A 21296-nucleotide genomic window follows, 5' to 3' on the forward strand; every position below is an offset into this window, starting at 1 on the left:
CCCTCTGGCGGCATGAAGAAGGGCGACTGCTAAACTAAGTTTCCTAATGGTTTTGGAATTGCGCCGATTTATTTAACATTGTGATGGATGTCTTTACTTAGAAGTAACCATTTTTGTTTGTAGGTTGTTACCCTGGATTACTCCCTTATTGTTGTGTTGACTTCATTCTAGAAAGGATAGTTTGGAAAACCATTTGGATATGGTGTTACGCCAGACTACATGTCATGAAATCCGCACTCTTACTGTACCAGCTGAAATATTCCCGCATACAGTTGTTTACTTAATGAAGAGTTTATCAGGCAGATTTGATCTCTTTATAGTTCTGATGATGACCACACAATAAAATGGGCAAGACCTTGGTCTATAAAAGAGTTACTTTTTAGTAGATGACATTTTACATCACGGCCAGTAGACGGCTCTGCGTACATACTTGTGTCTCATAGAGGACTGGAGAGCGTGCGGCAAGGCAACAGTGGCCACACAGAGCTGGATTGTGCACTCTGTGCAGTACAAATATAGAAGGGGGGAGCCAGGAGCCACAGGGTGAGCACCCACAGATCACATGCGGCCCACCACTTGACCGAGTTCACACAGGACGGATACACTGCATAAAAGCACACTTCATATCTGTCCTGTGTGCCGCAGGGAATTCCTGGCTGGATTTCACTCCCCAATAAATTCAATGGGAAATTCCCGCAACAAATAAGTAGCATTTACGCAAATACAATTGACATGCTGCGGAATAAAGCTCCACACCACAGTTCCATTTCGGAGCGTTTTGTCCGCTCATTATTTACGCAGCGTGTGGATGAGATTTGTTCAGATCTCATCCTCTTTGCTACTACTGTATTCTGCTGCGGATTTTCTGCAACTAATTCTGTTGTGGAAAATCTGCAGTATTTACGCTATGTGTGAACTCAGCCCTTCTGTTATCCATGCACCAATCTATATTTTACCACTTGACATGATACTAGGCTGTTTTGTGGTTTTGAAGCATAATAGGCATTAGCTACTATCGTGTTTAAGAGATGGCAAACCAGAAGCACTTGTCAGCCGTCAAGTCCTACTCTTTCATATTGTCTATATGTTTTGTTATCTGGCTGCTCTCTTGGGATTCCTAATCTTCTCCCCTACAAAGTGTCTGAAAGAATGAGACCACAAAAGTCCAGTCACTCCTTCCATGCTGCTCATATTTTGTGGCACTTATTTTGGGACCAAGATGCACTTGCATAGAAGACATTTCCTTCATATAAATAAATTTTATTAGAATTTAATAGACACAAATTTTTCATATGATCAATTAGATGTAACATTTTATGTGACTGGATTAAAGAAAACCCTAACTATAAGTAACTACTATAAGGCCCTGTTTACACCATTTTTTTTCATGCAGAAAATTCTGCCTGCAAAGGGAAAAACGCATCAAAACAAGCGTTGGTTGTTCGCTGCGCTTTTTTCCATATCCCATTGATTTCAAAGATGTTTTTTATGTGGAAAACGCCTTAAGATAGGGCATGTCGCTTCTTCCCGCAAGCGTTTTTTTTCCACTCGCGGGAGAAAAACACCTCCACCTTCCATTGAAATCAATGGGAGGCAATTTCGAACGTTTGTTTCCGCGGCAAAAAAAACGTGTAAAAAAATCTCAGTGTAAACTAAGTAATCTACTATCCGAGAATACCACAAAGATCTGTCTAATAATCTTCACGGATCTTTAGTGAAAGGTGGAAGATGTATTAAATCTAAAGAGTATTCTTATACCCAGGACTGTAAAAGTACCAGGGGCATCTTCAGCCCTGCCTACAGAAGATACTCTTACCTTGGTTCAATATGAACCCTTTTTATCTCCAATCTGTTTTTATATTTCTCTTGCAGATACAACCATCCTGAAAAACATGAACTGGATCTGGATCCCATGCACTTGGCAGTTGTGGCTTGTGGAAATCGGCTGGAAGAGAGTGTTACAATGATCAAGTCTGCACTTCTTTTTAGTATAAAGCCTCTTCAGCTTCATATCTTTGCTGAAGACCAGCTACACAACGACTTCAGCACAATTGTGAGTACATTGCTACGTTCCAGCTCCGCTTGCATAATCTACCTTTTCCACCTTGTATAATTTGAAGGTGATTATTAGTATACGTGTGTGTATGTATATATGTGTGTGTGTATATATATATATATATATATATATATATATATATATATATATACACACTACCGTTCAAAAGTTTGGGGTCACCCAGACAATTTTGTGTTTTCAATGAAAACTCACACTTAGGCCTCATTTACACGAGCGTATTATACGCGCGTGCGACGCGCGTGCTTTGCACGCATGTCGTACGCACCTATATTAGTCAATGGGGCTGTTTAGACGATGCGTGAATTGCGCTCAGCGCGTGTGCGCAGAAAAAAACTCACGACATGTTCTATAATCGTGCGTTTTTCGCGCACTCACGCACCCATTGAAGTCAATGGGTGCGTGAAAACCACGCATGCCGCACGGAAGCACTTCTGTGCGAACTGCGTGATTCGCGCAAGAGCTGTCAAACTCCTGAATGTAAACAGAAAAGCACCACGTGCTTTTCTGTTTACAAACATCCAAACGGAGTGTCAAATTCGAGATGAGCGCACCGAACTTCACCGGCTTCGGCCAAACTCGTTTTGACCGAAACCGGTAAAAAATGTTCGGGTACGCGACGTCAGGAGACAGTCACTGTCCACGGTGCTGAAAGCGTTAAACTGGTTCAGCACCATGGACAGTGACTTCCGCTCCGAAAATCCATGAACCTGTAAAAAAAAAAAGACGTTCTGACTTACCGATAACTCCGGTCCGACCTCCCGGGATGACCGTAAAGTCCAAGTGACAGCTGCAGCCAATCACAGGCCAAGCACAGGCTGCAGCCAATCACAGGCTGCAGCGGTCTCATGGACTGCGGCGTCATCCTGGGAGGTGGGGCCGGATGACAAGAGAGGGACGCGTCACCAAGGCAACGGCCGGGAGCCCGGACTGGGGGAAGCAGGAAGTTCTTGGTAAGTATGAAAGTCTTTTTTTATTCACAGGTTGGTGTATATTGTGTTCGGCATTCACTGTCGAGGGTGCTGAAAGAGTTACTGCCGATCAGTTAGCTCTTTCAGCACCTTGGACAGTGACGGGCGTCGACTAGCCTCATCTCTATGATGGCGGCTGCGCGAAAATCACGCAGCCGCGCATCATACGCGGATGACACACGGAGCTGCCAAGTGCCTTTTGCGCGCGCAAAACGCAGCGTTTTTTGCGCGCGCAAAACGCACACGCTCGTGTAAATGAGGCCTTATATTTATCAAATGAGTTGCAAAATGACTAGAAAATATAGTCAAGACATTGACAAGGTTAGAAATAATTATTTTTATTTGAAATAATAATTTTCTCCTTAAAACTTTGCTTTCGTCTTGGAATGCTCCATTTGCAGCAATTACAGCATTGCAGACCTTTGGCATTCTAGCTGTTAATTTGCTGAGGTAATCGGGAGAAATTTCACCCCATGCTTCCAGAAGGCCCTGCCACAAGTTGGATTGGCTTGATGGGCACTTCTTGCGTACCATACGGTTAAGCTGCTCCCACAACAGCTCTATGGGGTTGAGATCTGGTGACTGCGCTGGCCACTCCATTACAGATAGAATACCAGCTGCCTGCTTCTTCCCTAAATAGTTCTTGCATAATTTGGAATGTGCTTTGGGTCATTGTCCTGTTGTAGGATGAAATTGGCTCCAATCAAGCGCTGTCCACAGGGTATGGCATGGCGTTGCAAAATAGCGTGATAGCCTTCCTTATTCAAAATCCCTTTTACCTTGTACAAATCTCCCACTTTACCAGCACCAAAGCAACCATCACATTACCTCCACCATGCTTGACAGATGGCGTCAGGCACTCTTCCAGCATCTTTTCAGTTGTTCTGCGTCTCACAAATGTTCTTCTGTGTGATCCAAACACCTCAAACTTCGATTCGTCTGTCCATAACACTTTTTTCCAATCTTCCTCTGTCCAATGTCTGTGTGCCTTTGCCCATATTAATCTTTTCCTTTTATTAGCCAGTCTCAGATATGGCTTTTTCTTTGCCGCTCTGCCCTGAAGGCCAGTATCCCGGAGTCGCCTCTTCACTGTAGACGTTGACACTGGCGTTTTGCGGGTAATATTTAATGAAGCTGCCAGTTGAGGACCTGTGAGGCGTCTATTTCTCAAACTAGAGACTCTAATGTACTTGTCTTGTTGCTCAGTTGTGCAGCGGGGCCTCCCACTACTCTTTCTACTCTGGTTAGAGCCTGTGTGTGCTGTCCTCTGAAGGGAGTAGTACACACCGTTGTAGGAAATCTTCAGTTTCTTGGCAATTTCTTGCATGGAATAGCCTTCATTTCTAAGAACAAGAATAGACTGTCGAGTTTCACATGAAAGCTCTCTTTTTCTAGCCATTTTGAGAGTTTAATTGAACCCACAAATGTAATTCTCCAGATTCTCAACTAGCTCAAAGGAAGGTCAGTTTTATACCTCCTCTAAACAGCAAAACTGTTTACAGTGGTGCTAACATAATTGCACAAGGGTTTTCAAGTGTTTTCTAATCATCCATTAGCCTTCTAACACAGTTAGCAAACACAATGTACCATTAGAACACTGTAGTGATGGTTGCTGGAAATGGGCCTCTATACACCGATGTAGATATTGCATTAAAAACCAGACGTTTGCAGCTAGAATAGTCATTTAGCACATTAACAATATATAGAGTGTATTTCTGATTAATTTAATGTTATCTTCATTGAAAAAAACTGTGCTTTTCTTTCAAAAATAAGGACATTTCTAAGTGACTCTAAAATTTTGAACAGTAGTGTATATATATATTTTGGGATTAGTGAATATGGAGGGTTGTAGTTGGCAATTAAAGTTTCGATACTGTTCAAGTTTAAAGTCCACGTTCGGCTTTATTGCGGTCCAATACAAGCTTATCGAGCATACAAGACTTGTAGCATACAAACAATACAACCATCTTGCCTGTTCTAGGCACTAACTAAACAGCAGGTTTTCTCACCTATTATAAGCCATGTGTACAGTCTTCATTGATTCAGACTTATCACACTATCATTGTGTGGCTTCCCTGGCTCAGACACTGGACTGCAGCCCTAAATAGTCCAATGAGTACACTTGTACTTATTTAGACTAGAGGAAACAATGTACTGGAGCAGGGAAGAAATAGCAAGTCCCTCTACCAATCCTACATGCCATTCCATAGAAGTCTAGGCCTGGAAAACAGATGAGTATTTTGCAGGCAGAAATTCAGGCATTTTGAGGCAGATTTTGACCTGCCTGCACTTTCTTGCCGTGGTTTTCGCTGCGTTTTTTAGCCAAAGCCATTGAGCGCCACAGGCAAAAAAACACCACAAAAAAAGCGTTCTCTGCCTCCCATTGAGTTCAACCCCCCCTGATTAAGACCTCCTTTATGGGCCAGAACAGAAAGCTATTCTGTAAGCTACATCTGAATGACCGCTATTTAATATTACATTTGTACAAACCTTTAGCGGCTCCCATTTGAAAGGGGTTGTCAGCAGTGAGACAAGTGTAAATGACAAATGACGGAAGACATCTTTGTAACAAAAAAGTTGACTATTTAAGCGTCTTTCAAAAGAGGATCTGTACCATCAAATCTAATAAACTAACCATGCATCTAAAGAATAAATGGTATACAACTTAGTATTTACCACTGTTCACAGTTTGACAAAATTTTGTTTAATAAAGTTCCCAGCACTTGAGATGAGAAGTCATTTATACACTTGAACATTAATGGTGGGGACAGAGAGTAATGTCTTCTTATTTTACAGCTCAACAGTTGGAGATTTTCAGAAAAGTTTAGTTATGCACTATACCCTATATCCTTTCCGTCAGAAAATGCAGCAGAATGGAGGAAGCTTTTTAAGCCGTGTGCGTCACAGAGATTGTTCTTGCCGGTAAGGTGTATTATGTATCTGCTCCTTTTTTTTTTTTTCTTTACATCAGCTTTTATAAATAAGCTCCCGAGTGTAAACCTCCCACGTTCAAATACATCCCTTGACGCAAGCTTGTTTAGCCAGGGCTGAGAAAATGGATAGGTATATAAAAAAACAACCACCCATAAAAGTTTCTATTACACGGCCATATTTGCTGGTTGTGTTCCATCTATAAAATTCTTTATGCCAAAAATCGGATTGGAACGCCGGCATTTACAAGTTAGTTTTTCTAGCAAGATCTGCTTTGATTTTTGGTAAGCTATATACAATAAGTACATTCTTTGTGTAATGGCCCCAGCAGAACCAGACAAAGCGAACCATTATGTGACAGCTACAATGCCCTCATATAAGAGAAACATATGCCCTCTAGTTCCCTCATTGCTGTTCTTCTAGCAGGCAAAGCATAAGCACTGCTCTGCTGCTTCTAGGCTTTGGTACAAGAGGGAAACTCCTGTCCTTTTATTCATTTGGTAGGTTAAAGGGGTACTGCAGCTCTTTTCAGCTCAGTCTCATTCAAGTGATTGGTACTGAGCTTGCAGTACCAGACACATCCACTACCGAATGTACGGAGCTATTCCTTGAAGGCAATGAAGAGGCCGCAGTTCTCACCGAAGCACCACGGCCCCTAAAAGGGGTCTTCCAGCCAGTAAAAATTTATGGCCTATCCTCCGAATAGGCCATCAATAGCTGATGGGTCGGGGCCGACCCCTGCGACCCCCACCGATCAGCTGTTTTGAAGGGGGTGCAGCGCTTGTACGAGCGCTGCTTCCCCTTAATTTCCACTTGCTCACTGTGAATCTTCAACACGCATTTAGTGGCAATTCACAGGTATTGCAACCTTTTCTCCCATTGAAGAAAATGGGAGAGATGGCTGCAATACCTGTGAATTGCCAAGTCACTTTAAGTCAGCTGATCAGTGGGGGGTGCACGGGGTCGGACTACCACTGATCTTATATTTATGACGTAAGGATGTGTCATTAATATCAAAGACACAGAAAACCCATTTTACAAGAAGTGGAGACAGATGTAACAGATATAACCACAAGTTCAGACTACACAGGTTTTGTAGTCTGTTACCATGGAAACCTAGGTCTGCATAGTATCTGTAAAAGCAAATCCGTAGCAAAGGTGGACCTTCTCTTTTAAAGGGATTGTCACTAGAAAATTATTGTCTGCAAGTTGAAAACGTGGTCCCCACTGCATTTTTTTAAAAATGGTTGCGTTGGTGATACAGATAAAAAAAGAAAATGGAATATTACTTTAAAGGCTATGCAAACCTTTGGAAGGATTATTATTATTTTTTAATTTTTTATTAAATAGGCAACTTTTAAATTTTTTTAACCTTTTACGATACAGCTACTATAGATTCTGTATACATAGAAGCTGTATCGTTCAATCTCGGCGAATTCCATCAGTTCAGCTGAACTGATGGCCCGGCTGAGAGCAGGTCCTGCGTGTCTCTGACACACAGGATCCAGTTAATATCGATCACATCTAAGTATCTGTATTGTAAAAAGTAAAATTTGAAAGTTGCTTAAAAACCGATAACGCATTGATTTTATTAAAAAATAATAATTACCTTCCAAAGGTGTACATAGCCTTTAAGTGCATGACTTAATGGTCTGTTTTTTCTTACAGTTAATACTGAAAGACGTAGACTCCTTGCTGTATGTTGACACAGATATTCTTTTCTTACGTCCTGTGGATGATATTTGGTCCTTTTTAAATGAATTTAATTCCTCTCAAATTGCTGCTATGGCTCCTGAACATGAAGAACCGCGCATAGGATGGTATAATAGATTTGCACGCCACCCTTATTATGGAAAAACTGGTGTTAATTCTGGAGTCATGTTAATGAATATGACACGTATACGAAAAAAACACTTTAAGGTAAGGACATATTGCTCAATATAGAAGTTTCCTTCCTCTAAAAATAAAAAAATAAAAACTAGGTATTGCAACTTTCATGGGTTTGGTCATTTTAGCATCCATTACTAAAAGTTTTTATAAAATCAAGCAAAAAATTTGCAGCATAATAGGTTAGATGGACGAGTTCAGCCACTCTCATAGGACGCCACCTTTCCTACAAGTTAATGCCCATTTACATGGGCCAGTGAACGGTCGTTCGCACGAACAACCGTTCCCAATCGCAGTGATCAGCTGACGAACTAGCTCGTTCTTCGGCTGATTTTAATCTTTTCTGTTTTCCCTTTAATATCATTGTTGTCGGCAGCACATCTCCCTGTGTAAACAGGTTATGTATTGCCATCATTATATAAACTGTATGGGAACGATCGTATTAACGTTGGCTTGTCTCCATACAGTTTACATTGGCACATGTAAAGGTCCTTTTAACTAGCGCTGAGCAACTTGTTATTATTGGTTCTCGTTATGGGCACCTATCTGTCAGTGCCCCTATACACAAAGCTAGTATGATTCCAGGGATTAAAATGTCTCATACATTTGCCCCGCCGTCAAACAACACAAAGACCCCATGGTTTAGATTTTCTAATCTTTATTTTTTTTATTTTGGGTTGGCATAATAAAGGTTTTGGTACCAATTATAAGTCTTTTATAGTAATGACTTCATGTTGCAATATTTTCAAGTTACAATCATTGATCTGGAACAAAATAATACTGTAAATTGAGGGAGCCCTGTACTTACAGTAATTCACTAAGGTGTCCAAAAGATGGTCCTATTACATTTTATAGCGTCTGGGCTGCTTAGTTACTTTCACTGATCCTTAGAAATCTCTGGGCTTTTAAGCTTAAAGAGGCTCTGTCACCAGATTTTGCAGCCCCTATCTGCTATTGCAGCAGATCGGCACTGCAATGTAGATTACAGTAACGTTTTTATTTTTAAAAAACGAGCATTTTTGGCCAAGATATGACCATTTTTGTAGTTATGCAAATGAGGCTTGCAAAAGTCCAAGTGGGTGTGTTTAAAAGTAAAAGTCCAAGTGGGTGTGTATTATGTGCGTACATCGGGGCGTTTTTAATACTTTCACTAGCTGGGCGCTCTGAAGAGAAGTAACATCCTCTTCTCTTCAGAACGCCCAGCTTCTGACAGTGCAGATCTGTGACGTCACTCACAGGTCCTGCATCGTGACGGCCACATCGGCACCAGAGGCTACAGTTGATTCTGCAGCAGCATCAGCGTTTGCAGGTAAGATCGACTTTTGCAAGCCTCATTTGCATAACTACAAAAATGGTCATATCTTGGCCAAAAATGCTCGTTTTTTAAAAATAAAAACGTTACTGTAATCTACATTGCAGCGCCGATCTGCTGCAATAGCAGATAGGGGCTGCAAAATCTGGTGACAGAGCCTCTTTAAATGATTTTGTTGTGTTCTTACATTGGCAACCCATTTTGTAAATCCTAATGATCATAACCCGATGTTTGACAATGTTTTCTATTTGGAAAATCAATCAAAGTCAAACATGTACATATGAGAATATCTTAGTATAAACTACCGTTTTCTTTTTCATATAGAATGACATGACCACTATACGTCTGCACTGGGGGGAAATCCTTATGCCATTGCTGAAAAAGTACAAGTTGAACATAACATGGGGGGACCAAGATCTATTAAATATAATTTTTTCTCACAACCCAGGTAAGATGGTTTTATATTCAAAGCAACTGGAATAATGTTTTACCAGTATCATTGTCGTCTAAACTGTACGAAGGATGAGTGTCTGCTCTGTTCAGACAGAAAAGTGAATTTGGGGTTTCCCTCCCCAAGTCTATCCATCTTTTTTGCATGTCTTTCTAAGGCTACGTCCACACAAGCTCGATCTGCTTCAGATTTTCAGTCGCGGAAAATCCGTGGCGAATCTGCAGGTAAAACCGCGGTGCAAATCCACACCAAATTGTGCTGCGGATTTCAGTAAAATGTGCACATATAGAAGTTCAGTGTATTTGCTATGGTTCCGCAACAGATCATTGCTTGTGGGTTTTACTGTGGATATTAAGGTCCCCTTTCAAATCCATGAGGAAAATACGCAGCAACTACGTGACAAGTCCGCAAAATAAATTGACGTGCTGCGGACAGGTCAATTTCCACACATATTCTGAGCTGATTTTTTCCGCACTGTGTGGATGAGATTTGTTCGCCCACTTTGCTGCTACTGTAAATGCTGCAGATTTTCAGTTTCATTTTTAAGTGTTTTTAGATTTTGTCTGTTTGTTTTATGTTTTGCATTTTTTTATTTTGTATTGTGATAATAAAGTGATTTGAGTCATATTTAGATGTTCAGTCTATGATACGTGTGTCTTCACTTTACAAACCTTTTACATGTTTATTGCACACATTGTTTGGTAATCCAATATCAGTTTGTGGTGCTCATTATTGTACGCCAATTATGGACATACCCTTAAAAAACACACAATTTACTGTTGCAGTACAGTGGTAGGATCTAAGATGAGCCGTCTTCTCCTGAACAGTACGAATGCAAGGGTTTAATAACCCCTTCGGAACTAATCCATTTTTTTATTTTCGTTTTTCTGCATTCCAAGAGCCATAACTTTTTTTATTTTTCCATCAATATAGTGGTGTGAGGGCTTATTTTTTGCTGGAGGAGTTGTAGTTTCTTTTGGTACATTTTCATTTAATGTACTGGGAAACTGAAAAAAAATTATTTGCGGGTTGCAGTTGGAAAAAACTGAGATTCCTCAATTGTTTTTTGGGTTTAGTTTTTACGGCTTTCACCGTGCGGTAAAAACGGCAACTTATCTTTATTCTGTGGCTCAATACGATTACGGTGATACTAAATTTATATAGTTTTTTTTTTATATTTTACTACTTTTATGGATAATAAACTTTTTGTTAAAAAAATATATATATTTTGTGTCGCAACATTCTGAGAGCCATAACTTTTTTATTTTTTCACCGATTGAGCGGTGTAGGGGCTTATTTTTTGCGGGACGAGCTGTAGATTTTTTGATACGTAGATCTTTTTGATCACTTTTTATACAAATTTTTTTTAGAGCTAAGTTGACCAAAAAACAGCGATTTTGGCGTTTTACATTTTTTTTTTTTACAGCGTTCACCGTGCGCGTTAACGCTATATTGTAATCGTTTAGACTTTTATGAATGCAGCGATACCAATTTTGTTAACGTTTTATTTTTTACAATACTTTAGGGGGAAAATGGAAAAGGTTTATTTTTTTATTTTTTTTATATATATATATTTTTTTCCACTACTAAAATCTTTTTCCCACTTTTTTTATTACACTCTTTATTAGCCCCCTAGGGGACATGAACCAGCGATCGTTAGATACAATATACTACTGTATGCTAACGTATTGCTTAACAGAGGCAGAGTGAAGGCAGTCCTGGGGGTCCTCATTAGGCCCATGGGCTGCCATAACAACTGTCGTCACCCCCCAATCGGGGGGGGGGGGGGGGTGATGAGCTATCGGGGTGGCTGCCGCCTCTTTTCAATGCCTCATGCTGTGGTCGATTGACCGGAGCATTTGAGGGGTTAAACAGCCAGGAACATCGCTGCTCCTGGCTGTTAGTCCCGGGTATCCGCTGTAAAATACAGCCGACACCCGCAGCATATGGAGCGCGCTCAGCACGTGAGCACGCTCCAAACATCACCCCCACACCCGGATGTAATAGCACGTTCGGGTGCACAAACGGGTTAATGTCTGAAAGCTATGAGCTCTAAGCAAGGCAACAATGCTAACTACTGTGCTGCTGAGTTCTGGTGTGAACACAGACTTAGTCATTTCTCCCCATAGCCAGTTCTCTGTATAGGGATCCTCTGTTTACTGCACTGCAGCCAATAGAAATAGCTTACTGCCCTGCTTGTCAGGAAAGGACCAGAGCCTCTGCAGTAGACTGGCAGTATAACGTAGGAGACTTTTCAGCTTGTTAGTACTGTGACGCTTCATCCTGGAATGAACCCGCACATGCCCGCTCAGCCTTTGTTTTATTTCATTATATTTTTATTGGTTTCTAAAAGTGCACACTGTGGATTTTACACAGTATATACCTTTACTACTCTGGATCCTATGTTATCTATCTACAGGGAAAGTAAGAAGGGACTTTTATTATCAGCTGCCAGAGGGGGGAGGAGACTAATTCTGCTCAGAGCCCCTCCCCCAGTTGCACAGATTAGCAGCACCACCAAATTGGACACAGGAAAGATAAGAGGAAATTTCATATCCTAGAAACACTGCAAATTACTTTAATACAGCTATTAACAGCATTTCTGGAGTTTTGGTTTGAAAATGATTTGGGATAACCACTTTAAATCAAAGAACTACTTCATAAACAGGTTGTAAAAGGTAGTCATAACTACCTGTATAGGAAATCCAAATCTACTTCAAGGAGGTAGGACAACTTCAGAATCCCTGTGTTGTCCCTCATCAGGCTTAGGCTGTGTTCACATCATTTTCAAGCATTAAGTTTGGCATGAACGTTTGAAGGCTACTTCTCCAGACGTATTCAACAGTATGTCTGTACGTTGCATAAATCTTCCATTGTATAAAAAAAAAAAAAAATGTTTTTAGTCAACTACTCTTTACAATACAGAGTAAATGTAAAGTTGTACCGCCAAACATGCCAAGCGAACATTCATTTGGCATTTGTTTGGCTTATAATAGTCCATGGACAATTCTGCATATATGTCCGGAAGAGCTCCTAATATATAAACATACATCATAAAGGGGATATTAACATAGGCTAATTACTGCAGTGTTTTATTCTGCAGTATCTGAATGGAATCCATACTGCAGACTGTTTTAATTTCTGTGCAGACTGTCATAAAAAATACGCCCAGTACCACCGATAGGAGTAGGTTTCACAAAATAAAGTACCAGTCAGTATGAATTATTTTGAAACTTAATAAAGTATAAGTTTAGAAGATGCTTTGTATCATAATATGTTTTACATAAAACCTTAACTAACTTTGCAAATACTTTGTGCTACTGGTCTACCATTGTAGAGTTATAGCCTGTCGTATAGCCCAGAGCTGCATTCTAAATTCTTCTGCTGATCCTGAAATCATTCTACATTGTACCCACACTTTCCTCATATAATACAGTGCATTACTCTGCTACAATTTGGGAGATTAGTACAGTGCCTGTATAGAACTACAGCTCACCATGCTCTTTACGGACACTGCACTAGCATTCAATCCTGGAAGGTGCCAATGTAGATGCCAGCCTTTTTGAGCAGGGAAGGTAATATTGTAGTTTTTTTGGGGGATTTAAACAATGGTTTAGAAGAATTGCATAAAAGTGACCATGCAATGTAAATTCTCATTTGTTTATGGTATTCCTCACCAAGTTTATTTTGTACTTCCTTACAACAGAAAGTCTCTATATCTTCCCTTGCCAGTGGAATTATCGTCCTGATCACTGCATCTATGGAAGCAATTGTAATGAAGCTGAAGATGGCATTTTTATCCTTCATGGGAACAGAGGTGTATACCATGACAATAAGCAGCCAGCTTTTAGAGCTGTATATGAAGCACTACGAAATGTAAGATTTAGAATTTCTTTGTTTCTGTAACCATTTTAATACAGAGCAAGGTTTACCACGGTATATGTTCAGTTTAGTTATAAAAGTCCTGTTAATAATTGCTTTTATTACAATATGTGTTGCGCCTCTAAGGAACACTGACTGTAGGAATTGCAGCAAGAATCTATCCCAGGACGTCAGTCATTCTGCTTTCGCTTTATTATTTATTTCCAGTCTTAGTGTTTTTATGGACCCGTGGGTAGTAATATGCGTCCTGACTGTGGGCAGCATTTGATAGAGGTAAAGAAGCTTATCAAATTGAAATATTGTTTTCCAGGAATCAATGCAGGAGAACACTTCTTAGTGTTTGTCTCCCCATCCCTCCGTGATTGAAAGCCTTTCTGAGTATTATTACAGTGTCCTCCTCCATTAATTCCTGGAAAGCAATATTGCAATTTTGCTTCCCTTCTTAGCAAAGCTGTAACTACCCGGGAAACGAGTACAGCAGTTGCCATGGGTCCCATCATCCAAGGGGGGGACCACTTTCACTCTTAAAAGCACCACAAGTTATAGTGAAGGGTTACTGTGAATGATAGATGTGAGGGAGACATTTAGTGTGCTCACACAGAAAACTGAGTGGAAACGATGCATTTCCTTCAGCGTGGGGGCCATGTCAGAGTTGGGGCCTCATTGCAAGTTTTGCTATGGGCCCATGATTACGCGACAGGTCTCCTTAACGACCGCTCACTGTCTTTTGATGGCAGGCGGTGCAGGTCCCTGTATTCAGCGACGTCTTTTGGCGTTGCTGCAGTGGAAGGAAGGTAACGGCTCTTCTGCTCTAAGATTGAGCTGCTACTAACCGATCCGGTTCTTAGAGTAGCCTCTTACTCTAAAGCTTGGAACGGAGAAACCACCGATGCCAGATTTAACCCTTTTGATAGCCACAGTCCACGATGCAGCATGATCTCGGCTGTCTCCAGTCCTACCATAGAGAATGAATGGAGCGGATGTGCACCTGAGCGACCCGTTACTCCGCTTAAACAAGGGGAACGGGGCCCTCGTGATCGTGGGGATGACAGCTGTCAGAAAACCCACTAATCAGCAAGTTACTTCCTATCCTATGGATAGAGGGTGACTAGTTCTATCACTTGTTTTAACCGGGTCGAGTGACTTTGTAAAGCTTTTCATCATCTTTCGAACCCAAACTGTAATTCACAGACAAAAATATCATATCACCTAACAGCTGAGCTGTGACTGTCATCTGAGATCCCACAATGCACTGCTCTGTCATAAAGAAAACCATCAGAATTCTAACTAACATTCTGTCTGATTGGAGAATAAAACATGTCCTTTTACAATCCATATCAGACTGAGTATTGACAAAGATAGTCAACGTTTTATATAGATTCAAACTGGAATGTTATAAGTGTATTGTGCAAAATTGGAGCTTTCCTATAAAATATAGGGTAACTCTGCATTTATATAATGAACTGTATATACAGCTATTCCCTATTAGAATTGTTTCCTTTATGAGTTAGTGCGATTTGATAGTGGACAGTTTACATATCCATTGCCTGCTGATGGGCTGCAGGGAAGCTGTGAAGCGTTGAAATTCCAGTGGTTTCCTTGCTCTGCAAATAAGGGAACAATTCTTATAATAGAATGACATTAGAGAATTACTGTTCGCTAATATACAGCATAGCCTCTGATTCTACACAGTATAAAGGCTTAGATTTCTTTGTATATGCAGAATGTTGTCCTTCTCCGGTAATAATAATTTTGCAGTTTATGAACATAGCCCTTTTTGAGAGGTGGGAATTTTGTGAATATTTGTGAATTTTAACGGTCTATTTTTAATATAATAACTTTTGAACACAGTTTACATTGTCACAAATATTATGAGCTATGTGTTTAAAAAAAAAAAAAAATAAATACTTATCCAGTGCCAACTAGACAGATGCTTGCTGCAGTATTAGGAATAGTTCACACAGCGTTTTTTGACAGTCAGCAAATAAATCTGCCTCAAATTTCCGTCTGGAATTTGAAGGCAGATTTTTAATTGCCCGCATTTTTTGACGCTTTTTTCCACTGTGTTTTTGCCGTTAAGGCAAAAGAAAACAACACAAAAAATGCTCCAAACGAGCATGCCACGTTTTGTTTCTGTGTGTATCCAAATGCTGCCTAGAAAAAAAACGCCTCTGCCTACCATTGAAATCAATGGAAGGGTGTTACTTGGCACTGATTCTGATGCAGTTTCTGCATCAAAATCAGCACCAAAAAACACCATGTGTACTGATCTTTATAAATGACAGATAAAATGTAACCCCTTCACGACTGCCATACGGCTATATATGTTTTAACTGCCAATGCCCCGTGCAGTTAGCACTTATATAGACTTTTGCATCATGCATCGGGGGTTTAATAAGTGCAGAAGCTGCTTCAGCGTGAGCAGCCCTGCACTAATCTATGTGTCGGATCTTATCTACAAGTGCCAACACGTCTTTGACTTAGGCCTAATTCACACGAGCGTGTTCGGTCCGTGATATACGGTCCGTGTGTCAGCCGCATTTCCCGGACCGAACACACTGCAGGGAGCAGGGCTCCTAGCATCATAGTTATCTATGACACTAGGTGTCCATGCCTCTCCGCGGAACTACTGTCCCGTATTGAAAACATGATTACAGTACGGGACAGTTTTCCCGCAGCGAGGCAGTGACACCTAGCGTCATAGATAGCTATGATGCTAGGAGCCCGGCTCCCTGCAGTGTGTTCGGTCTGGGAAATGCGGCCGACTCACGGACCGTATATCACGGACCCAACACGCTCGTGTGAATTAGGCCTTAGTTTCATAAAACAAATATGTGTTTTTTCATAAAACTAAACTTACAAGTGCAGCTCTGCTCACAATGGAGCAGTCTGCACTTATTTCTCTGCCCGTGTGTGTCGACATCTCCCCCTCCTTCTGTCGGCTTTTGCCCAGAGATAACAGAGCCAGTGTGCTCGTTATCTGGGCTGATAAGGAACTGTTTGTTTTAACTCTTTTAGTCTTCTTCTCTCTCCTGGATCACCTGTGAGGGGAGAGTGAAAAAGGCTAACTGTTACAGAGCTGCAACAGTGTGTATGTGTGTATGTATATGTACACACACACACACACACACACACACACACACACACACACACACACACACACACACACACACACACACACACACACACACACACACACACACAAATAACAGATACTTATATAAAAAAAAGTTAATAAGATAAATTACAAAACGTTTTTTTCCCCCGTATTTTTAGTGATTTGTCTGCTCACAATAACAATTTAAAACATGGAATTAATTAAACTAATCTAGATAATTAAAGCCTCATAAGTCCTTTAAAAAAACAAAGTAGAAATAGTTAGGATATTCAAAGCGGTTGCAAAGATATTATCGTTTAAATAAGTGCATATCAGAAATGGAAAATTTGACCTGGACACAGGAGTATCAATGACTCTTGGTCAATTCTTTGCTATTCTTTGTAATAGGGTTTTTTTTAATATCATATTACATTATATAGTGCATATCTCATCAGAACGCTGTCTTATATAAACTTTGAAAACGACACCAACTGAATACAGCACACTGCTTTAGCAAAACCTGACCCGTTGATGTCTCCATGGGAGTAATGATGCATGCTGTTCTTTGATTCTTCTTTGTTACTTTTACAATTCCATGCAGCACAGTGAGAGCGTAGCGTAATAGTGCCCTCAAGAAGAACTACCTCTGTCATTTACTGCTTAGTGTGGGAATACCATTAGAACTTGGCCTGTTATTCGCCAACTTTCCAGAGGTTACTCCATTAAATGTATGCATGCTTTTCAGCCAAGCAGATCTAATTTCTTTCTTTCAAGCCACAAATAAGCCTTCTAACAAACAATTTATTACTAGAGAACACACTGATGAGTTGTAAAATTGGTTGGCACTCATTGTAATCTAAGAGGCTGCCTTGTATATAACCTTCAAAAATCAATACTATATTTTAATGGTGCTGTATAACCGCTGTCATGTGGAAGTAAAAATGAAAAAGTGTACTTTTGGGGATGTGAGGTTGCTCTGCATTCACTCAAACGGTTTCCATAAAATTCCTTTTTAATGCTTTGAGGAGTCTGTCCTTTTCATTTGGTAGATGACCTCTCTGTATCAGTCTTGTAAGCTTTAGATTTTCTTTACAGTGTAGGAAGATCTCTTTGTTTTTTGTGTCTTCCCTTCTTTATTGTAGCGTTGTAGTCAATAGAGACATACATTTTACAAGCTGCCAGCCTGAAGCGTTAAGGTTGTTATTCCTATAGCGTGATGTTGACTAGTAGAAAAGGAATTTTTAATGCAGATTGGTATTGGCATAGTGATTTTTCAGCCAATACAATAGCAATATAACTGCACCTTGTGATGAACGGTATGTGTAGTGAGCGCTTACAAACAGGTGTTTCTTAACACAATCTAGTGGTCAAAAGTTTTTGGTGGCAAGGTCCTTGTGATTGAATTTCAGTGAGGGCTGCCACATCTAACTTTTGGGAACAGCTATTGGATATTGTAAAAAAAAAAATTCTCTACCGGAATTTAATTGAAAAGATTGTTATTTTTTCTTCGAGAAATTGTGCCGCAAGTGCCGGTCAACTTCTTCCAGTCCTTCCAGTTAACATCGAAATGGCCCAGCTGAATGAGGGGGTTCCGTGGCGATAACTGCCTGGCAAATAACTTTCCGACAGAAATTATATTCTGTCTATGGACCGCTTCAGGAAGTGAAATCACAAATGTAAAGAGCAATTGGCCAAGTTGCTGAAGTAATTTACTAGTGCACATTTGAAACTGTAATTGACGTCTAAATTGGCCAAGACTGAAGGAAATTATCACTTTATGTATCAGGTGATCAGAAATGAGGAAGGTGGGAAAAAGAAAAGAAAGGAAGGGTAGGCTGCATGGGGGACCTGATAACATGTAAGTGGGCAGGATTGAATCCTGAATTTGGAAAGATGAGTTCCCCTCTGACATCTAGTCTTTTAGACTATCTTTACATCATTGCGGAGGTGCTCCTATTCTTGGTCTAGCTGAAATATTGTGCAATGTTATTTATTGGTGTAGAGTTTATTTTGGGAAAGGGCACAAGGTAAAGGATGTAGGGACCACTTCTTACTTATTTTATGAACAATGTAATGAACCAATGTATGTAGTATGTTTTCAGTGTTTAGGTTGTGTGACTAGGACTCCAATCGGAAGTTTTTCTTTCTAAAAACAGGCATCTCCGTTCATTTTGTAAGTTCAATGATTATTTGTGCAGGAATTCTTTGGATAAATAGTTTTTAAAGGGAACCTATTTTGGTGTCCTCCCTCCCTCTCCAAACCACCACTGCCTTATAGTGTGTATAAATACCTGTCTACACATGTTCCTATATATAATCACTACCTGCATTCTAGAAAATAATTTTAATTGAATGCCGCACAACCTGTAGGGAGGTGGAGCCGCTTAGGTGACGTGATCGTTCCCTAATAATACCAATTCTGGCTTAATTGACATCCAATTCTGACAGCCCCTTGGCTTCCGGCACGTGTACCGATGAAACCGTGGTAAGCACACCTAGCCTCACCTTGCATGTGCCGCAAGCCGAAAGGCTGTCAAAAGAGGATGTTGGGGATGTCAATTGAGATATCAACCTGGCATAAGTTTCGACCGGCTAGATGGTCCTCTTAATGGGCTACGCTTGAGACAGATCAAATTGGAGATTACCATTACCTTATAAAGATGTAAGCTCAGTCCGTCCAGTATGTTATTTTCAGCATCTAACATGTAGATACTTGTGGGTTGGCCCTTTTTTTTTTTTTTTTTTTCCTGAAACCCATAGACATTCTGTACAGTCATGATTTATAATAGTAATCTTTTTTTTTAATCCATAGTTCTCCTTCGGAGATGACATCATCCACTCTTTCTTACATCCTTTAGAACTGGAATTACAGAAAACAGTACACACTTACTGTGGCAGGATACATAAACTATTCACAAAACAGCTTACAAAAAGCATTGATGACATTCATACAAGGGATTTTAATGTGAGGTGATGCTTTCGGCTGAGCTGCGTTTTGTGTGAACTATATGAAATCCTACAAAGAACAGAGCCACAGTTGATCATATGCTTCTGTTCATAGGAAGCACTACATGCTGTGTATACTTGTACTGGAAACCTTTGTGGCCATTTATCAGAATTGAGCAAATGATTTCAAAATATCCTACTGTGGTTGCATAGTACTATACAAGGATCAGTGTTTATTGTAGGTTTTAAATGTTTTAATGATTTTTGGGAAAATGTTCTGTAGCTTGCATTCAAGCCAAATGAAGTGTATCAACAGTTTTTATGCATGTATCTATATAACACTTGTTATACTCCTGGGAAATGATATTGGAATATTTTATCATATTACGTATTACTAACCCGTCTCAAATACAGCCGATTTGATAAAATAAGCCAGCCATCGGGAGGAATATGGCTGGTGTCACCTCTGCCTGTCCTGAGTCCCCTGTGATTTGAAATTGGAGACAGACTGATTGCTAAGGATGTGCTGCCTGACAACTCCATTTAAAGACCGTCACAAATCCGATTGCCAACGTTGCTACTGGAGCAACAAACGTGGGAAAGAAGCTTTCTCTGCCGCAATCACTCTATGCCATCATCATCTCTGGAGTGTCAACTACAATTTCCGTTTTTTTAAATTATTTTTATGACCATCTTTTAAAAAAAATAGATTGTTAATAGAAACTATGGTTATGAGAGAATGTATGATCATCATCTGCTGTATCTAAGGAAGGCCATTTTAAGCTTCACAAAAAAAGGAAAACCAGAATTATTACCAGATATCACTACAGCCCCTCTGCTTACACCCCACTTACAGAGTTTTAAACTGCTCCTGTATTATTTTGACTGTACGAAGGGAGGACATCTTTAGAGAATTTGGTTTCCCCTGAGCGGCCTTCTCCGATCACTCACGTTCAGACAAAACAGATAAAAACAAGGACATTTATGCACAAACACCGAAAAAGGCCATACTTACAAATGGACACAGCCAGGTCTGAAACGCTGATGAAGGCGAGTGAGCAGGTGCTTTAAATAATAATAGCCACTCCCACTAGTCTTGAGGGGAGTGGTATGTGGTGCATGGGATGTGTAGTAAGAAATAATAAATGAATAGTGTATGTGCAAGTGTAATAATGTGAGTGAAATATAGGGGGCAGTAATGAGTAAAGTGCCTAAAAAATAAATGAATAATGGGATGCAAGTGTGTGAAACATGGAGGAATAGTGTGTAAGTCATGAGGCGCAACGTAACTAGCCAGGTAGAAGCCTATTTGTGACGCCTTGATAATTCATAGAGCGGGCTACCCTGCTTGCTAGGCCAAACAACAACACACCATGCTCTCCCAGCATCAAAGACCTGGCTGTGTCCAAAAGAAGCGAATATAAGTAATAATGAAAAATACCTGGGGTATTAGTAATCATTTTGGCCAAAAGGACGCAAGCTCGCAATCCACGACAAGGATCCCCAGACTTGCGAGTCCCTAACTGGAGCGAAAAGCTCCTGATGTACAGACAAAACAGATAAAAACAAGGACATTTATGCACAAACACCGAAAAAGGCCATACTTACAAATGGACACAGCCAGGTCTGAAACGCTGATGAAGGCGAGTGAGCAGGTGCTTTAAATAATAATAGCCACTCCCACTAGTCTTGAGGGGAGTGGTATGTGGTGCATGGGATGTGTAGTAAGAAATAATAAATGAATA

At 40.3% G+C, this 21296-nt stretch overlaps 1 protein-coding gene across 2 annotated transcripts in view; it reads left to right on the forward strand.

The window, feature by feature from the left end:
• GXYLT1 (glucoside xylosyltransferase 1) overlaps positions 1 to 20591 on the forward strand; it is a 47969-nt gene extending 27378 nt beyond the window's left edge. For both annotated transcript variants that reach the window (XM_075855031.1, XM_075855032.1), the window contains 6 exons: positions 1873 to 2053; positions 5842 to 5967; positions 7645 to 7896; positions 9500 to 9623; positions 13333 to 13502; positions 19418 to 20591. In XM_075855031.1, the coding sequence (XP_075711146.1) occupies positions 1873 to 2053; positions 5842 to 5967; positions 7645 to 7896; positions 9500 to 9623; positions 13333 to 13502; positions 19418 to 19579 (1015 nt within the window). In that variant the 3' untranslated portion in view covers positions 19580 to 20591. The remainder of the gene's footprint in view (positions 1 to 1872; positions 2054 to 5841; positions 5968 to 7644; positions 7897 to 9499; positions 9624 to 13332; positions 13503 to 19417) is intronic.
• Positions 20592 to 21296: the final 705 nt, after the last annotated feature.

Source organism: Rhinoderma darwinii, chromosome 3 (assembly GCF_050947455.1).
Source record: "Rhinoderma darwinii isolate aRhiDar2 chromosome 3, aRhiDar2.hap1, whole genome shotgun sequence".
Classification (NCBI taxonomy): Eukaryota; Metazoa; Chordata; class Amphibia; order Anura; family Rhinodermatidae; genus Rhinoderma; species Rhinoderma darwinii.